The following is a 24,731-nucleotide window of genomic DNA, read 5'->3' on the forward strand; positions in this document are numbered from 1 at the left end:
TTCTTGGCAGTGTGGTCTGCCTCTCCTCCTTCAGTTGAGGCCTTTATGGATCTGTATTTCCTGGTCTGTCGGGTGAGCTTTTGACGGCTCCCAGAGAATGTTGACTCTGCATCCATTTGATGAGGGGATGATGGGATGCAGTATCAGTGGGGAGGGCTGGGAAGGATCTAAGTGCTTAGGGATGAGCACTGAGACTGATTAAAGGGGATTAGGGCTTGGGAGGGAGAGGAAAGCTCCAGACATGGATAAGGGGCTCTGAGGTAGACGATCATTGAGAGAATGAGCTCCTCAGGGAAAGGGGCAGAGGCCTTGGTGAGGATACTGAGGAAGCTCAGCAAGGGGCAGTGGGGCCCAGAGGGCCCGAGGGAGACTGAAAAAACTCCCTGAGTGTATTCGGGATGTATAGAAGGGGGGATCCCCAGTGGAGAAGTGAGGCTGGGAAGGGCAGGTCAGTGATGGGGAGAGAGCCACTGGGCACAGAGGTAGATGGAGGATGGACACTAAGCACAGGGGAGTTTACTGAGATTCAGTGAAGGAGATGGAGTCCTAAGTGGGGGGAGGCGATGGCAGACAAATGGAAATGGGGCTCAGTGAGCTAAGCGGAAGGTAATTGAAGGGAATGTGGCTTAAGAATGGAAGTTTGGGGTTCACTGAAGGGAAAGAGGGGGCCCAATTAAAAGGAAAGAGCGGGGCCAATTGAAGGAATGAGATCTCACTGAAGGGATGGGGCCAAATGAAGGGTTTGAGGTTCTCATACTCCCTGAGGAAATAAGGGCAAACCTGCCCATTATCCCAGCCCTCACCCAAGAAAGTGATCAAAAGAGGCCAAATGGGAAATGAGGCCTTTGAAATTTGGGTGCAGTCACCTGCCTCCAGAGATGTAAGGAACCTGATGGGATTGGGGGAGTGTAATAAAGGAGTGTCCGGGTCCAGTGTTGGCTCAGGGCTTCATGGGAGACCAGGCAAGATTAGCATTGCCCTCGCTTAAAAAAAAAGTACAATCCTCCACTATCAAACCTGAAAGGCTGGAGAGGGGAAGGGCCGGTAAAAGACCAGGATTTACATCCCTCATTGTACAAATGGGAAAAACCAAGGCCCAGGGAATGGGGGGAGTGGGGGGGGGACTTGCCTGAAATCACACAATGAGTAAGTGACCCAACAGGAAAGTCACCTCAGAAATGAAAAGAACTTTGGGAGTCAGACAGTCTAAGCCCTGGCTAGGGCAGGCTGGGATCCCCTCCCCAGACAGCCGAGAGCTGGTCTTGCAAGCTTCTGCCCCCAAACTCCTCCCCTCATTCCTCCCAGGCCCAGCTCCTGGAGCTCAGCAGCTGTCTCAGACCAGCCTGACTCCTTTCCCCTGTGACAGCCATATTGGGTTCTCAGCTGCTATCACTCCTAGCGTCCTCCAGCACAGCTTCCCTTCCCTCAGCAGCCTGGCCTTCCTTCTCTGCACGCAGTAAAGACCTTCCAAAAAAGGTAGTCCCTCAGAAATGGATGGGACGTGGCAAAGGAAGGCTGGTTTCTTTCCTCATGGGTTCTGGTGTGGTCTACTAAGAACATCCAGATCTCTCTCTCTTTCTGTCTCTCTCCTTCCTCTCTCTGTCTCTCTCCTTCCTCTTTCTCTGTCTCTCTCCTTCCTCTCTGTCTCCCTCTTTTTCTCTCTCTCCTTCCTTTTTTTTCTCTGCCCCCCCCTCTCTCTCTCTCTCTCACACACACACACACTGCTGTCAGCCTTGCTGCCCCTCTCTCTGCTTGTGCAATCGCTTTTTTTTCCATCTAAATGTAAGACTAAACTTTTCTCTCTCCCGTTTCTGACCAAGGTTACAACCTGAGTTCGTTTTTTTTGGTCCGTTTTTTGCTTCTTCCTTCTCCCAGGCCATGGACACAATCTACCATTTCCCCGGATCTATTCTTAGTGTTCTAGTGAACGAGAGTTCACAGGACTCACTCTGGGAGACAACAGAGTCCAACTCCCCCATTCTTCAGCTGAGGAGACTCAGGCCCCAGGGATCTAGTCCCAGAGCAGGGAACAGAGGTTCTTCTCTCCCCGGGGTCTTCTCTGAGAGCACCTTCAGGTCCCAGAAGACTGGTGTTGGGGAAAGGATACAGCTAGGCAGGGGGAATCTCCTAATTTTATTGGTAACAGGCGGCAGGGGCCAGGGCCGGGCCGGGGGGACCAGGGGCATAATAACTTAAAAACTGGAGGCAGCTCCCTTGGCGGACAAGGTGTGAGGGGAGGTCGGGAGGCAGGAGGGAGGATATATTTACAAGGATTTGTACAAAGTGTCAGGGAAAAGAGGAGGGGGAAGGGTCTGATTGGTGGGTGGGAGGGAGAAGGGAGGAAAGAAAGAGGGGAGGGCCCCAGTCCTCCCAACTCCCCTCTTCCATCTCCCCCCAGACCTCTCACCCCAGGTAACGGAAGGGGGAGAATTTGAGAACTTCGCCCCATAGAGAGTCCAATCCAAATCAGTTTTGGGCACCTGAGGTGGTTTCAGGGGAGGGAGAGGGAAGGAAAAGCCCTCAGGCTGGGGGGGGGGCGCTTCCCCTGTAGCCAAGCTCCTCCGGGGACGCTGTACCTGGCCTTCACAGCCAACCTGCCACCCAGTCCAAAGTTCAGCCTCGTGAGAGATCTTGATGAATGGGGGGAGGCGGGGGGGCCAGACAGGAGCGCTGCTGTCCCTCTTTCTACCCGCCCCCCTTCCCTTCCCCACCCTCCCGGCTTTCCAGCAACATCTCTGGCCCCCCGTCCTAGGAAGAACAGGGAATCTAGGTTCTACAAGGTTCCCTCCAGCTGCCTCCCCCCCAAAAAAACTGGGGAAAGAGCTAGGAGATATCCTAGAGACCAAACAAGTCTAACTCCCTCCTCCATCAGAAGAGGGAAACTGAGGCCTAGGTTGACTTGTCCAAGGTCAGAAGAGTGAGACTCGGGAAGGAGAACCGAGGGTTCCAGTCTCCCGGGCCGCGCGTGGGGCAGGTGCCGGACAGCGCGAGGGCCTATCCAGCCTGACCCCGCCTCTCGCTTCGACGCCTCGTTCCGTAGAGATGGAAGAAGGGCTGGGTGGGGGAGGAGTGGGTCTGGGCTTTGGTGTGGGAGAATGAACAGGGAGGCAGGAAGACTGGGTCCTAAGCCCCCCCAACTATCTGATCTTGTACAAGTCCCTTCCCTCCCTGAAACTCAGTCTCCCCTTCTGTAAAATGGGAAGGGTTGAACTTAATGGTCTCTAAGGCTTTTTCCAGCTCGAAAAGACTAGAGTAACTATGGTGGCCGCCTCTCCAACGCTCCTCCCCCCTCCCCAATCCCAGCATCGGTGGAGTGGAAGAAGGACAAAGGGGAGCCGAGCTCTTCGGCGGGGAGTGGGGGCTCCCCTCCCCCGGCCCCCTCAAAGTCTCTGGCGGAGGGGGCTTCTGCCAGTCTCAGAGCTCCAGGTCATTGGAGATGCGGGTGACCAGCGTGCGGAAGGCCAGGGCAGTGCCCGCCACCCTGCGGAAGAGGACGCCCCGGAGGCCGGGCCGAGGCAGCTGACACACCTCCACCTCGAAGTGGGACAGGGGCTCGGGCCCGCCGGCCCCACCGTGCAGGCAGGCCAGCAGGAAGGGCTGGGGCTGGCGGCAGCGGCAGCGGGCGGCCGCCGTGGCCTGGCGAAGGGCCGCCATCAGGGCCTCCGGTGGGCGCGAGCTCGTCAGCTTCACACTCCAGGGGAATCGGAGCAGCCGGGGGGTGGCTTCCTCTTGATCCCAAGGTAGATGGCTACTGCGGGAGACCAAGCAGACAGGGGGAGTGTGAGGGGACGCTGGGAGGCAGGGGGGATCATGGGAGGGAAGGGGGAGGGGAAAACATGGGAGGTCATGGGGGGGAAGGGAGGGGAACACATGGGAGGTCACAGGGGGGCAGAGTGAGGGGGAAAGTGGGAGGAGAGAATGAAGGGGAAGAAGTGGGAGGTCGTGGGAAGAGGGATTGAGGGGAAAGAGGAAGTGGGTAAGCAGAGGAGAAAGTGAAGTGAAAGGGAAAAGTGAGATGGTAAAAGGAAGAAACACAGTCCCGATCCCAGAGAGAAAGAAGGAAGCCCAGGGCAGAGGCTCTTAGAACCTCTGGGAACAGCCTGAGCTGACTCTAGGACCCGAGACTGGCAGGACCCACACGGGGGTCCCCAGGAAGAACGGGGGGGAGGGGGAGTGGGGGGAGCAGGGAAGGGGGGACACTTACCCTGTGACCTCAGGTCCCCCGATTCTCTCAGGTTGGTCTGCGACCCTGATGAAGGGGAGGGGGCAGAGTCACACAGAATGGCAGCCAGCCTTAGACTTGGGCCCCGTCCCCAGCTGGCCCCGATCTCTTGCTAGAGCCCTTCCTTGGGGAGGGGGGGGAACAGGAAGAAGGGTTCCCGGCTTCTGCCCCCCCCCCAGCTTCCTGGCTGCTTAGCTCCCAGGACGAAAGCTGGGGTCGAGGCCCCGGCCCTCCTGGCCCCCGCCCCCACCCCATGTTAGCTGTATTCGGCCAGCTTACTGGAGAGAAGAGAGACAGGATTGGGAGGGAGAGGCAGGGCGGGGGAGGGGGGGGTCTGGCAAACAATCGGAAGTCAAGGGCCCCCTGGACTCAGACCAGTGAACAGACCAAGGGAGGAGGGGCTAAAGGGTGAGACTGTCAGAGACAGTGACAGAGACAGAGAAGTGAGAGATAGCGAGAGACAGCACCAAATGTGAGAGAGAACGGGGTGGGAAGGGGCAGCTGGGGGTGGAGGGGTGGGGGCAACTTCCCTGACAAATGGCAGCCCTCAGGGCAAAGGGGAAGCCATCCCCCTTCAAGGTCGCTGCTGTTGGTCAGTTGTTTTCAACTGTGTCCCACTCTCTGTGACTCCACTGGGGGGTTTTCTTGGCAGAGATACTAAAGCCTTTTCCTGCTCCAGCTCATTTTGCAGATGAGGAAACTGAGGCAGAAGGGGGAAGTGACTTGTGCAGGGTCACACAGGTAGAACGTGCAGGAGACTGGGTTTGACCTCATCTTCCTGACTTCAGGCCCAGAGTTCTACACCCCCGCCACCTCTCAGGATAGACCATTCCATCCTGGGACAACCCCAAGGATGGGGAAGGATCACCTGAGCTCAAGCCGGTAACCGTCCGCCATGACTCCTGTTCTGTCCAGTGTGGCCCGGCAGAACCAGGCCGGCCCCTCTTCCAAATGACAGCCCCTCCAAAGCTCGGGACGGCTCCCACGCCCCCTCCCCTTGCTCCCCCCCATTCTCCCCCATCCGGACAGACTCCCAGTCTTCCCACTAAACATCCTCATTTTCTTTAAGAGATTCTTGTGTCACGGAGCAACTGTTGGGGGTGGGGGAGACAGCACTGAGCCCGGGACCTGGAAGTTCAAATCCTGATGCCATCACTAGCTGTGTGACCTTGGACAAATTATCGAACTTGTCTGCCTCAGTTTCCTCAACTGTAAAATGAGCAAAATAACAGCACCGACCTCCCAGGGCTGCTGTGAGACTCAGATAAGGTCAAATAAGGACTTTGCAAATCTTAGAGGAGTTCAGTACGGGCCATTAATAAGGACCTTCATTATCCTCGTATGCTCTTTGGGTGAGAGAGAAAGAGCGTGTGTGTGTGTGTGTGTGTGTGTGTGTGTGTGTGTGTGTGTGTGTGTGTTGTGTGTGGTGGAGGAAAGGAAGAGAGAGAGATCCCAAGGAGCCAGAGACAGAAAGAAATGGAGAGGTCCCGAGAGAGAGCAAGGGAGAGACAGAGATAGAGAGACAAAGAAACCCCAGGGGCAGAGAGACAGGGAAAGGGAGAGAGACAGAGACAAAAAAAATCCCAGGAGAAACAAGAGAGAGAGAGACCCTAAGAGAGAGATAAGAGAGAGAAACAGAGACATGCAGAGAGAAAGACAGGGGAGGCAGAGTAACACAAAAGCTCCCAGAAGGAGAAAGCAGAGACGCTCACGCTCCCCTGGCCAGAGAGGGACAGGCGGCCAGCAGACAAGGGGGGCCAGGCGGGAGGGGGAAAGCCATTGGCGCGGGCACGGGTGAGACAGGAGAGCTGGGCCGCAGGCGAGGGCACAGAGACAGAGAACGGGCCGGGCCCCACTTACTGATCTTGGATCCCTGGGGCAGAGACGCCCCAGACACACAGCGGTTAGAGTTCTGCCGTTTAGAGGGGTCGAGGGTGACCCTGCAGCGGGACCGAGCGAGTAGCGGACGGAGAGAGGAGACAGAAGAGGGGGGAGAAACAGTTGTTTTGGTTGGAGAGAAGGAGAGCGTGGAGAGGCAGAGGTTAGCAGCCCGACGGGCGCACCCGGCCCCCGCCCCCCGGGGCCCCCTCCCCGGGCCCGGGCCCGTACCTGCGGGTCAGTTTGGAGGTGAGCTTGCTGAAGAGGTTGGCGGTGGGTCGCGGTCGCCCGGTGGGCAGCGGCGTGGCCTCGTGGGCCAAGGTGGGGGACGCGGGCGGCCCGTTCTGGACCCCGCTTCCCGCCCCTGCCCGCCGGTCCCGCACCTGCCCGCCGTGGAAGGTGCTGCGGATGGTGGAGCCCCGGGCCAGGCGGCTTCTCTCGCCCCCGGGGGGTGCCAAGCTGTGGCTCGAGGGGGAAGCTGGGGGAACCCGAGGAGGGCCCGAGCTGGAGGAGACAGAGGCGGCCGTCAGCCCGGCACCGAGACTGCCCCGAGTCGAAGGGATCTTTGGAAGGGCCCTGTTCCCCTGAAAGCCTGGATCAAATGAGCCCGGGCCCACTGAACCCAAAAGCTCCAGGTGCTAGGACTTCTGGGAAGGACCGGGGCCCTCTGAGCAAAATGGTGGGCACTTGTTGAGGGTAGGGGATGTTGGAATGGATGGTCTTTAAGGCACTTCCCAGCCCTGATACCCCTTGTTCTAAGCCCCTCCCAGCCCTGACAGCTCACATTCTACCATCCCCTTGAGGAAAATAGATGAGATGACCCCTCAGCAGAAGCCCCTATGCCAGAGGACTGTTGAATGGCTGAGGGGTTGCCTGGGATGCCCCGGCGCCGTTGCCGGGCAAGGACCCAGCGACTGGCCCAGCCTTTGCCCTATGCTCCCTCAGGGCGCCCTGCCTGGTACCTGTTCTCCTTCCCGTTGGGCAGCAGGGAGGGCCGCTCCGCCCCGGGACGCTCCGTGCACACATACGTGTTCCGACGAGTCATCACACTCGGGGGAAGGTTATTCTGATAAAGAGGGTGGGGGTCAGATGGGGGGGTGACTTCCTGGCTGCCATGTCCTCCTCCCACCCTGTCACCCTTTAAGGGCCCAGAAGGAGCAGCCAGGTCTGAATTCTGCTCTGGGTGACGCTGCTCGAGTCTCTCCAATCAAAGTAAAAGGGCTGGACAAGAATTATCCCTCTTTGACAAAGGAGAAAACTGAGGTTCAGAGAGGGGAAATCACTTCCCACACAGCTGGGAAGCAACTGGAAAGGGCTTTACCTCCATAGATCCTCAGAGAACAGTAGGGCATCTGAGTTAGTATCAGCCCCATTTTACAGATGGGGAAAACTGAGACTCAGAAAGGCAAAGAAAGACGGGTGCTTGCTGGAGGTTAAGGGCCAGAGCCTCCGCTGCCCAGCCTGGGGCTCAGGGGACAATCAGAGACAGACGGAAGGGAGCGGCCTCCCCCGAGCCTCCTCTGCCCCTACTCACAGGTGTGCCCGAGCCGTCTTTACGCCGCTCGGGGATCTCGGCTTTGTTGGGGTTGTGGGCGCTGCTGACCATGGGGCTGGCCGGGGGCAGGCCCCGACTCCCGCCCCCCGCCGTGCTGCAGCTGGTCTTGCGGCTTGGCAGCCGCTCCTCTTTCAGCTCCGTCTCCCCCGTACTCGTGGGACTGCGTTTGGGGTGCAGGGGGGCTGGGGAGGGGCCACCTGGCAAGGAAGAGGAGAATGGTGAGCCCCCAGTCGGAGCCCGTCCAGATTCCAGCCCAGGCCCGAGTCTTAACGCTCAAAAAACCCGGATAAAGCGCCTTCCACCATGCTGTAGGGGAGAATTCCTTTTTCTTAAATCAGATTTTCTCTCCAGCTCCTCATTCTCTCCCGCCCTTCCCAGCTGAGAAAGTGAGACAAACAACCGCCGGTTACAAACATGTACAGTCAAGCAAAGCAGATTCCCCCACTGGCCGCGTCCCAGAAACATGTCTCGGTCCGTCCCGGGCGCCGGCTGGGGGCCGGAGGCGGGCTCCCTCTCTCCCTGCACAGCTGCACTCTCTGGGCCGAGCAGTCTCAGAGCTGTGGGTCTGCGTGATGTCGCGTCAGCGTCCTCCGGCTCCGCTCCCTGTGCGTCAGTTCACAGAATTCTTCTCGGGCTTTTCGGAAACCTTTATTTCCTGTGTCACGTCCCCCGAATCACGGGCATCCCCTCGGTTTCCGATTCTTTGTCTCCCGCACGAAAGAAGGGACCGTTAGGAACGGTCCCACTCACAGACACTCACCCCGGAGCTCAGGGTTCCCTATCACCCCGGGGACCAAATGCAAGCTCTTGTGCTATTGGGGAATGAGGAACCGAGCGAACGCCCATTAGACTGGGAACGGCCTCGTACGAGAGCCATGGAACATTACTGATCAATGAGAACCAACCAGCAGGAGGATTTCAGAAAGGCCTGGAGAGACTTAGAGGAACTGATGCTGAGGGAACTGAGCAGAACCGGAGAATGGAGGGCTGGGAACAAGAAGACTGGGTGATGAGCAGCTATGGCAGATTCGGCTCTTCTCAGCAAGCAGTGATCCAGGGCAGCTCCCACAGACGGGAGATGGAAAGCGCCATCCACATCCCGAGAGAGAGCTAGGAGACTGGACGCAGATGGAAGCAGCTATTTTCACCTTTGTTTGCTGGCTTGTTCTCTCTCTTGGTTTTTCCCTTTTGTTCTGATTTTTCTTTCACAACATGACTAATATAGAAATAAGTTTTAAATTATTGTACGCACAAAATCTAGATCAGATCTCTTGCTCTCTTGGGGAGGGGGAGGCAAGAGAGGGAGGAAAAAATAGATCAAAATCTTACCAAAATGAATGGTGAAAAGTATCTTTACAAGTAATTGGAAAAAGAAAATAGTGTTGAATAACAAAAATGCGAAATGCTCTATTTGACACTCCTTATATGTAACCTAGTGCCCCCTTCACTCCACTCTCCAGACCCTTCCCAGTTTCCAACATTTTCCTACCAGTCAATCCGGTGACACCCGACAAACAGGACTTTCTATCTCCCAACTCTGGACATTTTTACTGACTGCCCTCCCCCCCACACGGAAGTTTCTCCTTTCTCATCTTTGACTCTTGGCTTCCTTCAAGTCCTAATTAATATCCCACCTTATATAGTAAACCTTTCCATTTTTTTTTTCCTTTTGCTCAGGCGATTGGGTTTAAGTGACTTGCCCAGGGTCACACAGCTAGGAAGTGTTAAGTGTCTGATTCCAGATTTGAACTCAGGTCCTCCTGATTTCAGGGCTCTATCCACTGTGCCACCTAGCTGCCCCCCAAATTTTTCTGAATTCTAGTCTGTCCTCTGTTGATTATTTCCTATTTATCTTGTTCATAACTTGTTTATATGAAATTGTGCGCATCTTGTCTTCGTTCAATTGTAAACTTCTCAAGGGCAGGGACTATCTTTTATCTCTCCTGTATCCCTAGCACTTAGCAAGTGGCCTGGCACACTGTAGGCACATAATCAAGCTTATTGACTGATTCAGCATAGTTCCAAATTGCTTCCCAGTTCACGATTCCATCAACAATGCATTAATATGGCTATTCTCCAACAGCCCCATCAGCCTTTGGCATTTCCTTTTTTGTTGACTTTGCCAATCTGATGGGTATGAGGTAGAACCTCAGAGGTATTTATTTTACATATTTCTAATTATAAGAGACTTTGAGTGTTTTTTTTTTTTTCCCCATATGATTACTGATAGCTTGGTTTCTTTTTCTGAAAACTGCCTATTCATATCCTTTGACTTTTTATCAGTTAGGGAATGACTCTTGTTCTTATAAATTTGAATCAATTTTCTATATAACTTAGAAATTAATATCAGAGAAACTAGCAAAGATTCTCCCCCAACTGATTGACTTCTTTTCTCATTTTAACTTCATTAGTTTTACACGTGTAAAAACTTAAATTTTACATAATCAACACTGAATTTATCTCTTGTTTATTTATGAACTCTTTCCCTACCCATAGATCGGACAGATACTTTCTCCCATACTCCACTAATTTGCTCGGTTATGTCACTCTTTATATCTAAATTATGTATTCATTTGAACTTATCTTGGGATTATTGTATGAGAGGCTGATCTAAACTTTGTTTCTGCCAAACTACTTCCCAGTTTTCCCAACAGATTTTGTCAAATAATGAGTCCCAGCCCTAGTAGCTGTGCTCTTTGGTTATATGAGGCAGTAAGTTATTGTGTTCATTTGCTTCTGTACTTTGTGTATCTAATCTGTTTCACTGATCAACCCCTCTTTCTTATTCACTACCAAATTGTTTTGACAACTTTATATTATAGTATATACTGTACTATAAACTGTATACAGTATAGTTTATAGTACAGTATATACTATATAGAGCATATAGTATACTATATATTGTATAGTATATACTATGTATAGTATATTCTATATATAGTATGTAGTATATATATAGTATAGTATATTGCAGTGGTTCTCAAACTTTTGTTTCCAGTATCTTCATCCTATTAAAAATGATTGAGAATCTCTCCAAAGCGTTTTTGTTTATCTGGGTTATATTTATAGACATTTACCGTATTGGAAATAAAAACTATTTTTGAATTTGTAGACCCTCTAAAAGGATTTCAGAGATCCCCAGGATTCTCTAGACCATACTTTGAGAACCACTGGTATATAGTATACTATATACTTATGTATATGTGTGTGGATAAATAGATAGATAGTTTGAGATCTGCCTCCTAAGTCTAGGGGAAGAATTATTAACTAAAACTAAACATGGACTATTAGTAATGATAAAAGAGAAAACAGATAATTTGCTTTTGAGAGATTAAAAAGGTTTTGCAGGACATTTAGATAGTGCAGTGGAGTGAGGAAGGCCTCAATTGAAATCTGGCTTCAGACACTTATCAGCTGTGTGACCAGGGCAAGTCACTTACTCAGTTTTGTCATCTGCAAAATGAGCTAAAAAAGGACATGTTTAAACCACTCTCTCCCAAGAAAACCCCAGATGGGGTCACATAGAATTCCAAATTAGTGAAATGGTTGAACAACAATAACAAACATTTTTGCAAGAAAAACTAATACAACTCGAATATGAAGAAAAGCTGTCAATTGGGAGACTTTTCATCAAATCTCTCAGATTAGGACCAGAACCCCCAGATCTATATGTAACTAAAACAAACACAAAACAAAAACCATTCCCTGTTGATAAGTGATCAAATGATATGAACAGTTTTAAAAATAATAATAGCTAATATATGTGACATCTGCTAAATGCTAGACAAAGTGCTAAATCCTTTACTATTATGACATCAAAAGAAATAATCCATCCCCAAGCATATGAAAGAATATCCAAATCACTAATAACAAAAGAAGTGAAGAGCGAGACAACTTTGAGGTTTCCCCTCCACCCCAACAAACTGGCAAAGATAATGAAAGACGGGAAAGGTCAGTGTTGGAGGGGTTGTGGGAAAACGGGCACATCAATACAATATCGGTAGAGTGGTGAACTGGTTTCATCATCCTGGTAAGCAATTTGCAGCTATGCTAAGGAAGTGACTAAAAAGTCCAGACCTTTTGACCTAGAGGCGTTTCTGCTGGTCACACACCCCAAGGGACAGCAGTGACAGAAAGAAAGACAAAGACCCCTCACACACCAAAGTATTGACAACCACTTTTTGCGGTAGCATAGAATTGGAAGCCCAATGGAAGCCCACTGGTTGGGGAACGGCCGGACAAACGATTGTACCTGAATCTCATGAAATATTACTGTGCCGAAAGAAATGACCGAGGTAAGGAATCTAGAGAAACCTGGAAGATTTAAATAAGCTGATGCAAAGTGATAAGAACCAGACAAACTACATATGATGTTGTTTACGATAATGTTGCAATACTGTAACTGGACAAAAGACGGTGAAAAAGCAAATCTCCAAACCTGGAAAGTGAATGCTGGGTCGTTAGAGTCAGGATGTCAACCTCAGAGATGGAAGAAATTGTAATTCCGGGGCAGCTTGGTGGTGCAATGGATAAAGCCCTACCCCTGAAGTAGGAGGATCTGAGTTCAAATCTGGCCTCATACACTTAGCACTTCCTAGCTGTGTGACCCTTGGCAAGTCACTTAACCCCAACTGCCTCAGCAAAAAAAAAGAAGTTATAATTCCTTCTTTGAAGAGGTGAGGAGCTTTGAGTGCAATTTGGCATATACCATGGGCTCAATTGGTTAGTTCTCTTTTGGTGACTTTTTTCCTATTGCTTTTTTATTCTTTTTCATAGATGGAATGCACACACACACACACACACACACACACACACACACACAGTGGAGTTTTTAAAAATGAAAGATATTAACTCTTCTTAAAATTTTTCTAAGGTCACCCAGCTACCTGTGAGCAGCATCAAGAGAATTTCAGGCTTGATGCCTCTGGGTCCTAGGTTCCCATCATCACACAGTAGGGCCATTCCTACCATCACACCATGGGGTGTATTCCTGCCATCACACAGTGGGACCATTCCTACTATCGCGCAGTGGGACCATTACTGCCATCGCACAATGGGGCCATTCCTGCTATCACACAATGGGACCATTCCTGCCATCACACAGTGGGACCATTCCTGCCATCGCACAGTGGGACCGTCCCTACCATTGCATAGTCAGACCATTCCTCCCTATGAATAAGAGAAAAGTCTGCCTCATGACCCAGGATGGGAAGGGTGGGGGCAGGGGTGGCCCCAGGAAAGGCTCAGGTCACGGCAAGGGGAAGGTCACTCACAGAAGTCGCTATGCCGGCGCTGCCGGTGATAGGTCGACGAAGAACTCCTCTGGCTTTTGTTCTGGCTGGAACTGGAGCTTTTGCTGGGGCCATTGGCTGCCTCACTGGGTGGTCGAACTCGAGCAAGAGCCAGCCCAGGGGCGCCCCTGTCCCCACCCTCCTGGGGGACAAGGGAAAAGAGTCTCAGTCAAATGCTACTTCCTTACTTACCTCGTGAGGCTGGGACTCATGTCTGCCAAACCCACACTGTGTATCTCCTGGGGGCAGGGACTCTTTCTTGTGGTCTTTGCATCTCCAGGACTTAAGCAGTGCCTGGTTCTATTATATATACCTCATATATAGTAGGTGCTTAATAAATGCTGATTAATGAAAGTGAGCCGTGTTTGCGCCCCCCTCCCCGGGGAACCCCTTCCCCCTCAGTAATGTGCTCCACCTCCTTGGTATTCCCACCCCGGGCCATTAAGCTGCTGGAGCCCCTGGGATCCCACAGACCTCACTCTTCCTGCCCAGCAGGAGGTAGGTGGCTGTGACCTCGTTGTACTTCTGGCTCGTCAAGGCCTCTTTGATCTCTTCCCGAGTATAGCCCATGCTCACCATCACCTCTGGAAGAGAAGGAGAAGGACTCAACTTGGCTGTCCAGCCCCCGGGACCTCCTCCCAACTGCAGAGCTGAGAGGCCAGTCACGGAGCCTCGGGCGCCAAGTCTCAAGCCTCCCCTCAGCTCGCCATAGCACCTCTAATGAATCTCTTCCTCTCCCTTTGATGCTCTCACATCCCCTGTTCTAAGCCCCCTCCCAGCTCTCACATTCCCTGTTCTAAGCCCCCTCCCAGCTCTCACATTCCCTGTTCTAAGCCCCCTCCCAGCTCTGATATTTCTGGTTCTAAGGCCCTTCCCAGCTCTCCATTCTAAGTTCCCTCCCAAATCTGGCATTCCACGTTCTAAGACACCCCCCCCCATCCCTCCCAGTTCTGACATTCTATATTCCAAGCCTACTCCCACTTCTGACATTCCATGTTCTGAGATCCCTCCACCTCTGCCAGCTCTGCGATTCCATGTTCTAAGGCTGCTCCCAGCTCTTACATCCCCTGTTCTAAGCCCCCTCCCAGCTCTCACATTCCCTGTTCTAAGCCCCCTCCCAGCTCTGATATTTCTGGTTCTAAGGCCCCTCCCAGCTCTGATATTTCTGGTTCTAAGGCCCTTCCCAGCTCTCCATTCTAAGTTCCCTCCCAAATCTGGCATTCCATGTTCTAAGACACCCCCCCCAATCCCTCCCAGTTCTGACATTCTATATTCCAAGCCTACTCCCACTTCTGACATTCCATGTTCTGAGATCCCTCCACCTCTGCCAGCTCTGCGATTCCATGTTCTAAGGCTGCTCCCAGGTCTGACATTCCCTGTTCTAAGTCCCCTCCCAGATCTGACATTCCAGTTCCTAAGGCTGCTCCCGCATGTGACGTTCTCTGCTCTAAGGCTCCTCTGAGCCCTAACGCTCCACGTGTTAAGGGCCTATCCAGATCTGACCTGGTACAATTCGAAGACCTAACGGTCTATTGCCTGAGTCCCAGGTTCTAAGATGGATGAGCCCCCTGGCCCCGGCCCCACTGCCACCCTCACCAATACGCTTGGGATCCCCAAAGTCCTCCTCGGGCTCCGTGTACGGCTTCAGCTCTTCTCCTTCGTAGCCAATGTTGATCCACTTGTCCTTCATGATTTGCTGCGGGGGCAAAGAAACGGGCAGGCCGGTGACCTGGGGAACTGGCTGAGGAAGGACGGGTCCGGGGTCCCCTCTTTTCCCTGCCACAAATGGGCATCTCCCCCATTCAAATGCTCTCCGCCTGCCTCCGGGCTCCCGGCCTGTCTCTCCCTCCCTCCCTCCCTCCTCCGCACTGTCTGGGTACCCGGCACCCTGTAATCATCCCCACGGCTCGTTAGCTAATTATTGTCATCCCGAGGAAACTGCCAATCGGGGGGGGGGCAGGGAGTTCTGGGGTGCGCCCCCACTCTACTAATGAAGGCAGCGTTTGGGGAGGGAAATGAGGAGTTGGGGTAGTCAAGGTGGGAAGGGAGACAGGAGGGAAAGAGGCAGGCAGCGGGGGTGGAACAGAGGCACAGAGGGGAGCCAGACCCAGGCCGAGGCTCTCACCTCAAGGGTGCACCGCTTGGCTGGGTTCAGTACCAGAAACCTGCGGAGGATGCTCTCACAGTCTGTGGACATATAGAAGGGGACCCGGTACTTGCCCCTCAGGACCCGCTCCCGAAGCTCCTGTGGGGGCAGGAAAGGGAGCTATAGCAGCTCTGGGAGGGGAGTGAGCTTCCTCCTTCCCACCCTTCTCCCCTCCTTCCCTGCCTCCTTCCCTTCTTCCATTTCCCCTCCCCCTCCCTCTCTTCCTTTTTCTCTTTGTGCCTTCCTCCTTCCCTCTCTTCCTCTTGCCCTCTTTCCCTTCCTCCCTTCTTTTGCTTTTGTTTTTTCTCCTCCCTCTCCCTCCCTCCTTTTTTGCTTTCTTTTTCTTTCCTTCCTTCCTTTCATTTTCCCTTCCTCTTTCCTTTCTCTCTTTTCTTTTTCTTGCTTCTTTACTTCCTTCCTTCCCTCCTTCCCTCTTTTCACTTTCCTTCCTCTCTCCCTCCTTCCATTTCCCCTTTCTCCTTTCTTCCTTCTCCCTCCTCTCCTTCCAATCCGCAGGCCCAGCCCAACACCTGCCTTAAGGTTATGGCCATCAAAGGGCAGGGAGCCGCTGACCAGCGTGTAGAGGATGACCCCGAGGCTCCAGATGTCCACCTCGGGCCCGTCGTACTTCTTGCCCTGGAAGAGCTCGGGGGCCGCGTAGGGGGGGCTGCCGCAGAACGTGTCCAGCTTGGAGCCCAGCGTGAACTCATTACTGAAGCCAAAGTCGGCGATTTTGATGTTGGCCTCTGCGTCCAGGAGCAGGTTCTCTGCCTGCGGGAAGGGAGAGGACAGGGGTCCGGGTCAGGCCTGTGGGTCAGCAGGGAAGGTCAGAAGGCCTCAGAACAGGAAATAACCCAGCTGGGAAGGCCTTGGGGACAGGGAAGGTCAAAGCTGCGAGGGTCTCTGTGAGCACCCGGCCCAAACTTCACTGGAACAAGGACTTGTCCAAGATCATTCAGCAACCATTACCAGACCTAGAGCTTAGACCTAGGCTAGGCCTGGTGTGAGGTAGAACGAATCCTGCCCTTAGCCAGATTTCTAGTTCTAGCCCCACCTCTGGCTCACTGTGTGACTTTAGGCCAGATCCTTCCCATCTCTTTTGGTGCCTCAGTTTCCTACCCTTGTCAAGCAGAAGGGTAAGGAACAGGAGGTAGTCCTAAGGTCCCTTGCAGCTCTCTGGGTTAATTCAGAACCTTTCACTGGGGGACAATCTCTTCCCTTCTGTGAAGACCCGTATCTCTCTGGGCCGAGAAGGTCCAGAGGAGGAAACCGAAGCCAGAGGAAAGGGACTGAGCCAAGGACACAAAGCTGATACATGTTGCTAAGAAGCCCCAGAGGGAGGGGCTGGAGAACATTCATTGTGTCTAAGACTTTGGGTAACTTTGTAGCTCTCACTTAATTCCCAGGAACAAAGTAACTACTTTAGCCAGGCTGGGCCTGGGACTGTGTTCCCAGAGGCCATTCTGTTCCCAGAGGCCACTCTGTTCTCCAGGGGGCCTTTTCTCACTGCTGCAAGCTCTGCCAAGGCCTTGTCCCCTCAGCCTTGTCCCCGCAGCCTTAATTTTAGGATGCTCATCATTAGGATGTTAAAAGATCTATTATAGTTAAGATATATTTTGTTTTTACTGTGTTTTTTAACTGAATGATCTATTCCCCGTCCCGAAGCAAGCATGACTAAGATTAGGTTAAGAGTAAAAAAATAAATAAACAAGGAAGCAAATAAACAAAATAAAATAAAAAGGGAGACAACTAGTGAATAGAGAACCAGTCCCAGAGTCAGGAGAATCTGAGTTCAAATCAGACCTCAGACACTTACTGGCTGTGTGACCTTAGGCAAGTCCCTAAAACCCCATTGCCTCAAAAAGCAAACAAACAAAAACGACTCAGTAATCTCCTAGCCTGGCCCCAGGTCTTCAGTCTCTTGTTTATTCCCAAGCACATCTCCAAGGTCCAGGTCATATCATGCTATTTCTCTAGCTCAAGAACCCGGAGGGCCGCTGGGGGCACCCTACTGCATAGGGCGCCAGAGGCCTGCAGTCAGAACGACTCTTCTTCGTGAGTTCAAATGCGGCCTCAGACACTTACTAGCTGGCAAATCACGTCACCCTGTTTGCCTCAGTTTCCTTATCTGTAAAATGGCAAATCCCTTCGGTATCTCTGCCAAGAAAGTGCCAAATGGGGCCATGGAAAGTCAGACACAGTGAAAAGCGAACCATAAGATCTCAAGTGACTCCCTGTCCTCTATCCCTATCTTTGCCCGGCACTCAGAAAACCCCCATAAATGGATTCGCTCTCTCTGTCACCTTTGCAACCCTCTCTCATATCCCCAAGGTGCAACCCCCCCCACTGAGCACAGCTTTGCCTTTAAAGCCCCCCCCATACCCCCAGTACTGTCATTTAACAGAGATCACAGTGCTTAGAGCCCTATTATTAGGCTCACAAAGTCAGAGCGGAGTCAGATCCCAAACTCTATCTTTCTTTCTCCCTTTCCTCCTTTTCTCTCCCTCCCTCCCTCTCCCATCCTTTCTCTGTCCCTTTGTCTCTGTTTTTCTCTTCATCTGTCTCTCTCCCTTCTTTCTATATCTATTTCTTTGTCTGTCTCTTTCCTTTCTATCTCTATCTCTGTCACTTCCCCCCTCCCTCCTTTCCCCTTCCTCTCTCTGTCTCTGTCTTTCTATCTCGAGCCTCCCCTCCCCCACAGCCCCACCCCCAGTTCGGTTGCCCTAAGACCCTTGGTAGGTTTTTGCTCCCTTGGCCTGTATGAGGGGAGCGTAGAGGTCACGGTGGAAGCATATATGAGGTGGGGGTCAGAGGTCACCGATGGCACATGTCGGGATCACATGGCACAGTGGATTGAGGGTATGGGAGGAAACAGGAGGCCGGGGGTAGTAGGAAGGCTACAGAAGTCAGGGACACCAGGGGATGGCAGGAAGGGGGCTCCAGGCCGGCTCACCTTCAGGTCCCGGTGTACGATGTTTTTCTGGTGACAGTAATGTACAGCAGACACGATCTAGCAGAGGAAACCGCAGGGGAGGGGAGAAAAACGAGGGGGCCTCAGCCCAGGAGGCTCCCCCAGCCCACACCCTCAGGGCCGAAGAGGGGCAGCCCCGCCCCCACCCGGCCCCCAGACCCTCGCCCCCTCACCCCGCCCTCTCCCTCACCTGCCGAAACTTGGCTCTTGCCTCTTTCTCCTTCATGCGGCCATGGGACACGAGGTAGTCAAACACCTCCCCTGAGGGGGGCAGGGACAGGGTCAGGGAGACACAGGGGTGTGTACAGGTGGGGAGGGGGGAAAGATGGGGGGAGAGAAGCATGGGGGAGAGCTGGACCAAGGAGGGGCGGGTCACCAGGAGGGGGCGCTGGGGATGGAACACCGAGGAGACGACGATGGAGAAGGAAGAGCAGGGGGTGCAGGGGGTGGCGGGACAAGGAGTGGGGGTGGGACTGTGTCTCACCAGCACTGGCGTACTCCATGACCAGGTACAGGGTTTTCTCCGTCTCAATGACCTCGAACAGCTTCACTGCAATGAGCCCCCCAAGAGCCCCCCAAGCCCCAAGTTGGCGTCAGTGGCTCCTAGCCCTTAGCATTGGAGCTGCCCCCCCCAGACTCCCCAAGCCTCCGAGTCAGCGTCAGTGGCTCCTGGCCCTTATGTCCCCCTCTCCCCTGCCCCCCTGCAGCTTCCCATCCAACCCCGGGCAGAGCCTCACCGATATTGGGGTGATTTAAGCCTTTCATGATTCGGACCTCTCGGAAGAGCTGCAAAAGGGAGGAAAAGGAGCTTAAAACACAAATCTCCCCAGAGTTCTTAGCCAACCTCCCCAGCACCTTCAGTGGAAAGTGGGGTGAAGTGACTGCCCACAGGGTCACAGGGGGGGCAAAACTTGAATCCGGGCCCTGCGGCAGTTTGGAGGCAAATGGGGAAAGTCCTGGGACAACCTCAGGCTCCGGAAGGGCGGCTCCCCCCCTCCCGACAGGCCCCGGGACAGTGGGTGTCCGGCAGGCCGGGAGGCCAGAAGCGCTGGGGACAGGGTCTCCACTTGCCAGCCCTGGGTAAAAAGCGGGTGTCCGCAGGGTCCCTGAGGGGGAGGGGACTCTAACTCACCTTCTGCAAGCTGCTGGGGTTGAGCTGGGTTTTGTCGATGATCTTGATGGCGACCTGCAAGGGCAGACCGTGAGACCAAGGCCCCTGCTCCCCTTGCGGCCCCCTCCCAGCCACCCTGAGAGAGCAGGGCCCATGGGACCCGAGACCTCTGGGGGAAGGGAGGCAAGGATCAAGATCCCCTTAAAATCACAAATTCTAAGCTGGAAAGACCTTTAGAGGCTATACACACTCACACTCATACACACACTCACACATTCACACACGCTGAGCCCCACATACACACTTTGAGACAATGGGAATTAAGTGACCTGCCCCAAATCACAGCTGGAAAGTGTTAAGTGTCTGAGGACACATTTGCACTCAGGTCCCCCTGACTCCCCTGCACATTTAGCTGCCCCAATAGTTAAAAAAAAACAAAAACCAAAACGTTTGCATAGCAGAGCATTTTATATTGGTTCCGTCACTGAGAGCTCAGGCCACTCCAAGTAGGACCCATCAGGGTACTTTCTACAGAGGGAAACTGAGGCTCAGGGATTCTAAATAAGTCACTGACGATTCCCCGTCAGGATCCAAAGGCGGGTGTCAGCCCCAACCCCCCGACGAGCCCGGGTGCCCGGCGGGCGCTGCCCCTGCCTACCTCTCGCCCCGTGAGGATGTGCCGGGCCAGCTTGACCTTGGCGAAGTTCCCCTTCCCAATGGTCCGCAGGAGCCGGTAGTTGCCGACATGGGGCTGCTCCTCCGGGCACGAGGCGATGGAGTTCCGGCAACGGGCGCCCAGGGAGCGACTCGACCAGGAGGGCCCCTTGTCCGAGGACCTGCCGCTGCTCAGGGTGCCATGCTGCGGGGGACGGGGCCGTCAGCGACTCACCTGCCCGGGCCCGCCCATCTCCGCCCCCCACCCCCACCCAGGTAGGAGAGCCGGTTTGGGCCCATGACTCAGCCCCCTGGCCTAGGGCATCCGCAGGGGGGGGGGAGGGGGCCAGAGGAGCAGAAAGCCGGAGTGCCACCCCCACCCCCACCCTCCGCCCTTCAAGGACCTCCATCTCCTCCTCCTCTCCCTTGTCCCTGGTCCCGGCCTCTCTTTGTGACTCTGGTGCCGGGGAAGGTGGACCTCCGCATTTCACCTTTGGGAGTCTGTCCTGTGTGTCTGACACCTCCTGAGGCTACAACTAGAAAGGCCCTGAAAAATTCCTGCGATCAACTCCTTCATTGGACAGAAGGGAAAACTGAGGCAGACAGAGGAAGACACTTGCCCAGGGGGAGCCAGTGGGGGTTAGTCAGCCCGACTCCCTATTGCTTGTTTCCCACTTTTCTCAAAGGCCTCCCTCCCTCCCCGATCCTAGGCCCATCGCCATCGATCTAGACAAGTCCAAGTACCTTCCTCCAGTCCCTCCACAGCTCCTCCCCACATGGGTCAGAGTCTGTCCCCAAAAGGGAAAAACAAGGGCGAGGAGGTCATGGGTGATTTGGGGCCCACCCCCACCCACAGTTTGTCCCAGTTCCTCCAGAGGTGGTTCCTCACACCAGAATGGCCATCAGTTAGCCCCCAACACCCGGGTTCCATTGTATTCCCAGCGTTCCATCTCCAAGAGTCTGTCCCTTAAAATTTCTTCTCCTAAGATTCCATTACTCTTATTCTATACCACATTCTGACCCCCAACATTCACTCCCCTCAACCCCAAGATTCCTTTGGCGCTGTGGCCAACGTTCTTTCCCCGCTTAGCCCTCCGCTCCCCCCTCTCTTCTGTTCCTAGAATTCATCCCCCATTTTTTTTCAATCTTCCCCTTGTCCCAAACCTTCCAGCCTCCAAAAAAGCCATCCCTTCCCCCAAGTTCTCCCCACTCCGGACCACGGGTCCCTCGCCTCTCTATTTCAGGTCCCAAGAATCCTTCTCTCCCCTTCGGTCAAGAAAAGATGGAGAACAGGCCCCAGCCTCTCCTGAGACACACACTGCACTTCGCCATTCAGACCCTCGTGCAGCTAACCCCGCTTCTCGAGGGTTTTGTTGGTTTGTTGGGGGGGGGAGGCGACCTCATCCCAAAGCCTCGTCTCAGCCCAAACGGGGCCAACTGATCCGAGGACGTTGCGGGCCCTCAGACCCGCCTTCGGCCCTGACACAGAATAAGCCCCGGCCCCCGTCTCTTCTCTAGGGAATAGATACAGGGCACTCGGAGATCCCGAAGGAGAGTACTTTGATACGCCCCGAGAGATGTAGAGCAATGGCAAAGTGGAGCCCTGGGCCGGGAGTCAAGAAGATTGAGTCTCTGGGTGATCTTGGGCCACTCGGTCCCTGTCTCTGGGTCCCAATGCCCTCTACTGTAAAAATGAAGGGACGGGACTAGGGGATCTCTAGGGTCTCCTTCAGCTCAAAACAACCCCCCCCCCTGGAACCAAGTGCTTTGAGATCTTTCTCAAAACGGTGCCAGCGGCAGTTCCGTGCTCCATGTTGGGAGCACCAGGGCAGCATTCAGGTGGGCACGGGGGCAAAAAATTAAAGGGGCAGGGGCCAGACACAGTGTCCCCCTCCACCTCCAACCCGGGGGTGGTAGCTAAAACTGGCCTTCAGCACCATCTGGTCTAGCTCCCTCTGCCTGGGCTGGCACCCCAGGTAGGAAGCGCCTGTTGCTAGGGAACTGAGGTGAAGTGGGGGGCAGCTGGATCTTAGGGAGGGGCATTCTTTGGTAGGGAGGGGGAACCAGGACCATCAAAGCCCCCTGGGGACAGGTCACCTTTAGCGGGAGAATTATAGGAACACAGACGTATGACTCCTTGGGATTACGGCGACCAGAGAGAGACAGAGAGCGGGATGGGGAGGGCCAGACTGCTACTATGGGGGTTGGGGGGCAAAGGTGAGCAGAAGGCAGCCCTGATGATTCTCGGAATGGAAAAAACTCCCGATTCTGGAAGGGGAAGATGGAGACACACAGAAAATACCTCTAAAGCACACAGGCTCCTTGGGCCTTCCCAGGCAGGAGAGACCTGGGAAATGGAACAGGGGGCAAAGGGGAGAAAAAGCAGAGGTTACAGCTCCAGGGAAAGGCCTTATGGGAAAGCTCTGGGCTGCCTTAGAGGAGTAGAGGAATTAAGGCCTGGAAGACAGGGCCCTTGGATGAGCCCAGAGAAAGGGGGGGAAGAAGAGGCCCATATGCTCTGAGGTCTCCAGGGGAAACTGGATGTCCTCTCTCTGAAGGGTTTGGGGAGCTTTCTAGGGGAGGGGATCAGCTGGGCCTCTGAGCAGACAGGGGTCTGGAAGTGGAGAGCTTCCCTGGGGAAGTCTCAAATGGAAGGAGGTGGGGCAGGGGGGAGAGACACTAGAGTCTTGGGAAGAATTGCCCTAAAAGATGGGAGGCTTCTTAGGGGAGGAAAAAGGGCTAAAGGCTGACCTTGAGAGGGAGGAAGGAAGCAGGGAAGGTGGGAGAAAAGGAGGGAGGGAAGGAAGGAAGGAAGGAAAGGAAAGGAGGGAGGGAGGAAGGGAGGAAGAAAAGAAGGGAAAGGGACTGAGGTATGGGGAGGCTACCACTGGGACCTCAGAACTAGGGAAGGCCTAAAAGGCGGAGGGCTAAGAAAGGGGTCCCAGCAGTCCGCAGTGGGGAGAACCGTGGATTGGGCCCTGGGAGATACAGGACTGGGGGCTAGTCGGAGCAGAACAAGACAGTTTCTAAGAGGCAGGGGCCAGGGCCTGGAAAATAAGGCTTTCTGGGAAGGAACACTGGCTCTCAGAGTGAGGAGAGAGCTGGAGACGGGGTGCTGCCTAAGCAGGAGGCGGTGTCTCTGGGCACCCGGGAAGAAGCCTGAGAAATGGGAGTGCCCTGGTGCTCAGGACCAAGGGAAGAGGCCTAGAGATGGGGGAGGGGGTTCTGCCTGGGAGAAGGGGCTTCAGGCTGGGATAAAGCAGGCCTCTGGGGGAAGGGAAGGTAGAAGAAAGGTTCCCGGAGGCCAGGTTGGCCTTGGAGCTTGGGGTGGGGGGAGAAGGAGAGCATGAAATCTGGGGGGCTTCCTGGGGAGAGAAGGACTCAGGCTGGCCTTGAAAGGAAGGAGAAAAGGAGCCCGGTTGGCCCTGAAAGGAGCCGGAGGCCTAGAAAATGGGCAGGGGCCGGGGTGCTTCCAGACAGGGACGGGGGGACCTCTGAGCCGGAGCAAGGGGACCAGCAGCCCCCCCGAGCTGCGACCAGCCCCACCGAGAGAAGATGGGGTCTTCTGGAGCCGGGCCAGGAGCCTTCCCAAGGGTGTCCGGAGGAGAGGGCAGTGGCTGGAAGCTGGGGGTGGGGGGAAGAAAATCCCAGCTCTCATTGGCCAGGAGGCTTCCATAGTGGGGGGTCACAATCGCCGGCTCCGGGGCCGAGGATGGGGCCGGGAAGATGGGGGCTGCCCTGAGGTGGTGCAGGCCTGAAGCCCCGGCCGGGGGGCCTGGTGGGTGGGGGAGGTTCAGCTTGCAGGGCCCGAGAGCAGCCTGAGCAGCCCAGGGTTGCCGGGAAGGCAGCTACAGGCCTACCAGGCTGAGCAGCAGGGACTGCCCCAGTGGGGTGGGGGGGCCGGGGGTCTGGGCCGCGGGGAGCAGGAGGCCTGGAAGGGCTGGGGAGGGCTCCCTGGAAGAGGGGGCCCTCCCAGGCCCACGGTACAGGGAGGACTGAAGGGTGGGAGGCTACCTGGAGGAGGGGGCGCTCCCTGGTCCAGGGGATGAGTGCTGAAAGCTGAGGGGTTGTGTGTGTGGGGGGGGAGACCCGGCAGGTGGGGGGCTGCCTGGAAGAAGCGGGGTCGGGAGGCCCGGCAGGTCCGGGGAGCCCGGAGCTCCGGCGGACGGGGAGGAGAAGGCCGGGGCCGGCCAGCGCCCAGGCAAGCGGGGCAGACTCACCGAGTCGGGATTCCGGTCGTTGCCCGGAGCCAGCGCAGTCCGTGAAGACATCTTCTCCTGCAGGGTCCGGGGGGGGAGACCCCCCCCGGCCCCGGCCCTGGCCCTGCCCCCCCGGACCGTCGGCCGCTCCCACCCACACAAAGGCTGGGGGGCCCCGGTCGCCGGGGTCCCGGTAAGGGCGGCCCCCCAGCTCCGGGAGCCGGCCCCGGGCTGGGGGACTGAGGGCCGGGGCTGGGGAAGGGCACCCGAGGGTCCTAGTGGCCCCGGCTCCAAAAGAGCCCGGGCTCCATGGGGGGAGGGGGGCCGGGGCTGGGGGGGGCCGGGGGGCGCGGAGCCGGCCCGGGCGGCGGCGGCGGCGGAGGGGCCCGGGAGGAAGAGACGTCAGGGAGGGGGAGGGGGAGGGGGCGGGGAGGGGGAGGGGAGCCCGAGCCCCCGCCCCCCGCCCGCCCTTAAAGGCGCAGGCTCCCCCACGCGGAAGGGGAGTGGGGAGAGGGAAGAGAACTAGGAAAAGGAAGAGGAAGAGGAGGAGGAGGAGGAGGAGGAAGAAGAGGAAGAGAAGGAGGAGGAGGAAGAGGAAGAGAAGAGGGAGCGGGAGGGCGCGCCTTGTTCGACTCGGCCCCGGCCGGCCTGGGAGGGCGGGGGCCCCTCTGGGCACTACAGGCCGGGCGGAGGGAGGATGTGTC

The 24,731-nt window shown here is 55.1% G+C and overlaps 1 protein-coding gene across 4 annotated transcripts; it reads right to left on the reverse strand.

Moving 5' to 3' along the window:
* Window positions 1-2,114: 2,114 nt before the first annotated feature.
* MARK4 (microtubule affinity regulating kinase 4) lies at window positions 2,115-24,178 on the reverse strand. Of its 4 annotated transcripts, XM_031963208.1 has the most exons (19): window positions 24,049-24,178; window positions 22,131-22,175; window positions 19,833-20,033; window positions 19,196-19,249; window positions 18,801-18,849; window positions 18,548-18,613; window positions 18,254-18,324; window positions 18,046-18,102; window positions 15,627-15,863; window positions 15,072-15,191; window positions 14,543-14,642; window positions 13,421-13,530; window positions 12,929-13,088; window positions 7,635-7,852; window positions 7,063-7,166; window positions 6,332-6,604; window positions 6,083-6,162; window positions 4,205-4,249; window positions 3,601-3,751 (listed from the first exon to the last, which is right to left on the reverse strand). In XM_031963208.1, the coding sequence occupies exons 1-19, from the start codon at window positions 24,097-24,099 to the stop codon at window positions 3,687-3,689; spliced, it is 2,106 nt and encodes a 701-aa protein (XP_031819068.1). In that variant the 5' UTR covers window positions 24,100-24,178; the 3' UTR covers window positions 3,601-3,686. The 4 variants fall into 4 exon arrangements, with proteins under 4 accessions (XP_031819066.1, XP_031819067.1, XP_031819068.1 ...); XM_031963206.1 differs by lacking the exon at window positions 6,083-6,162 and having other exon boundaries at window positions 2,115-3,751; XM_031963209.1 differs by lacking the exon at window positions 22,131-22,175.
* Between the last annotated feature and the right edge of the window lie 553 nt (window positions 24,179-24,731).

Source organism: Sarcophilus harrisii, chromosome 3 (genome assembly GCF_902635505.1).
Source record: "Sarcophilus harrisii chromosome 3, mSarHar1.11, whole genome shotgun sequence".
NCBI lineage: Eukaryota > Metazoa > Chordata > Mammalia > Dasyuromorphia > Dasyuridae > Sarcophilus > Sarcophilus harrisii.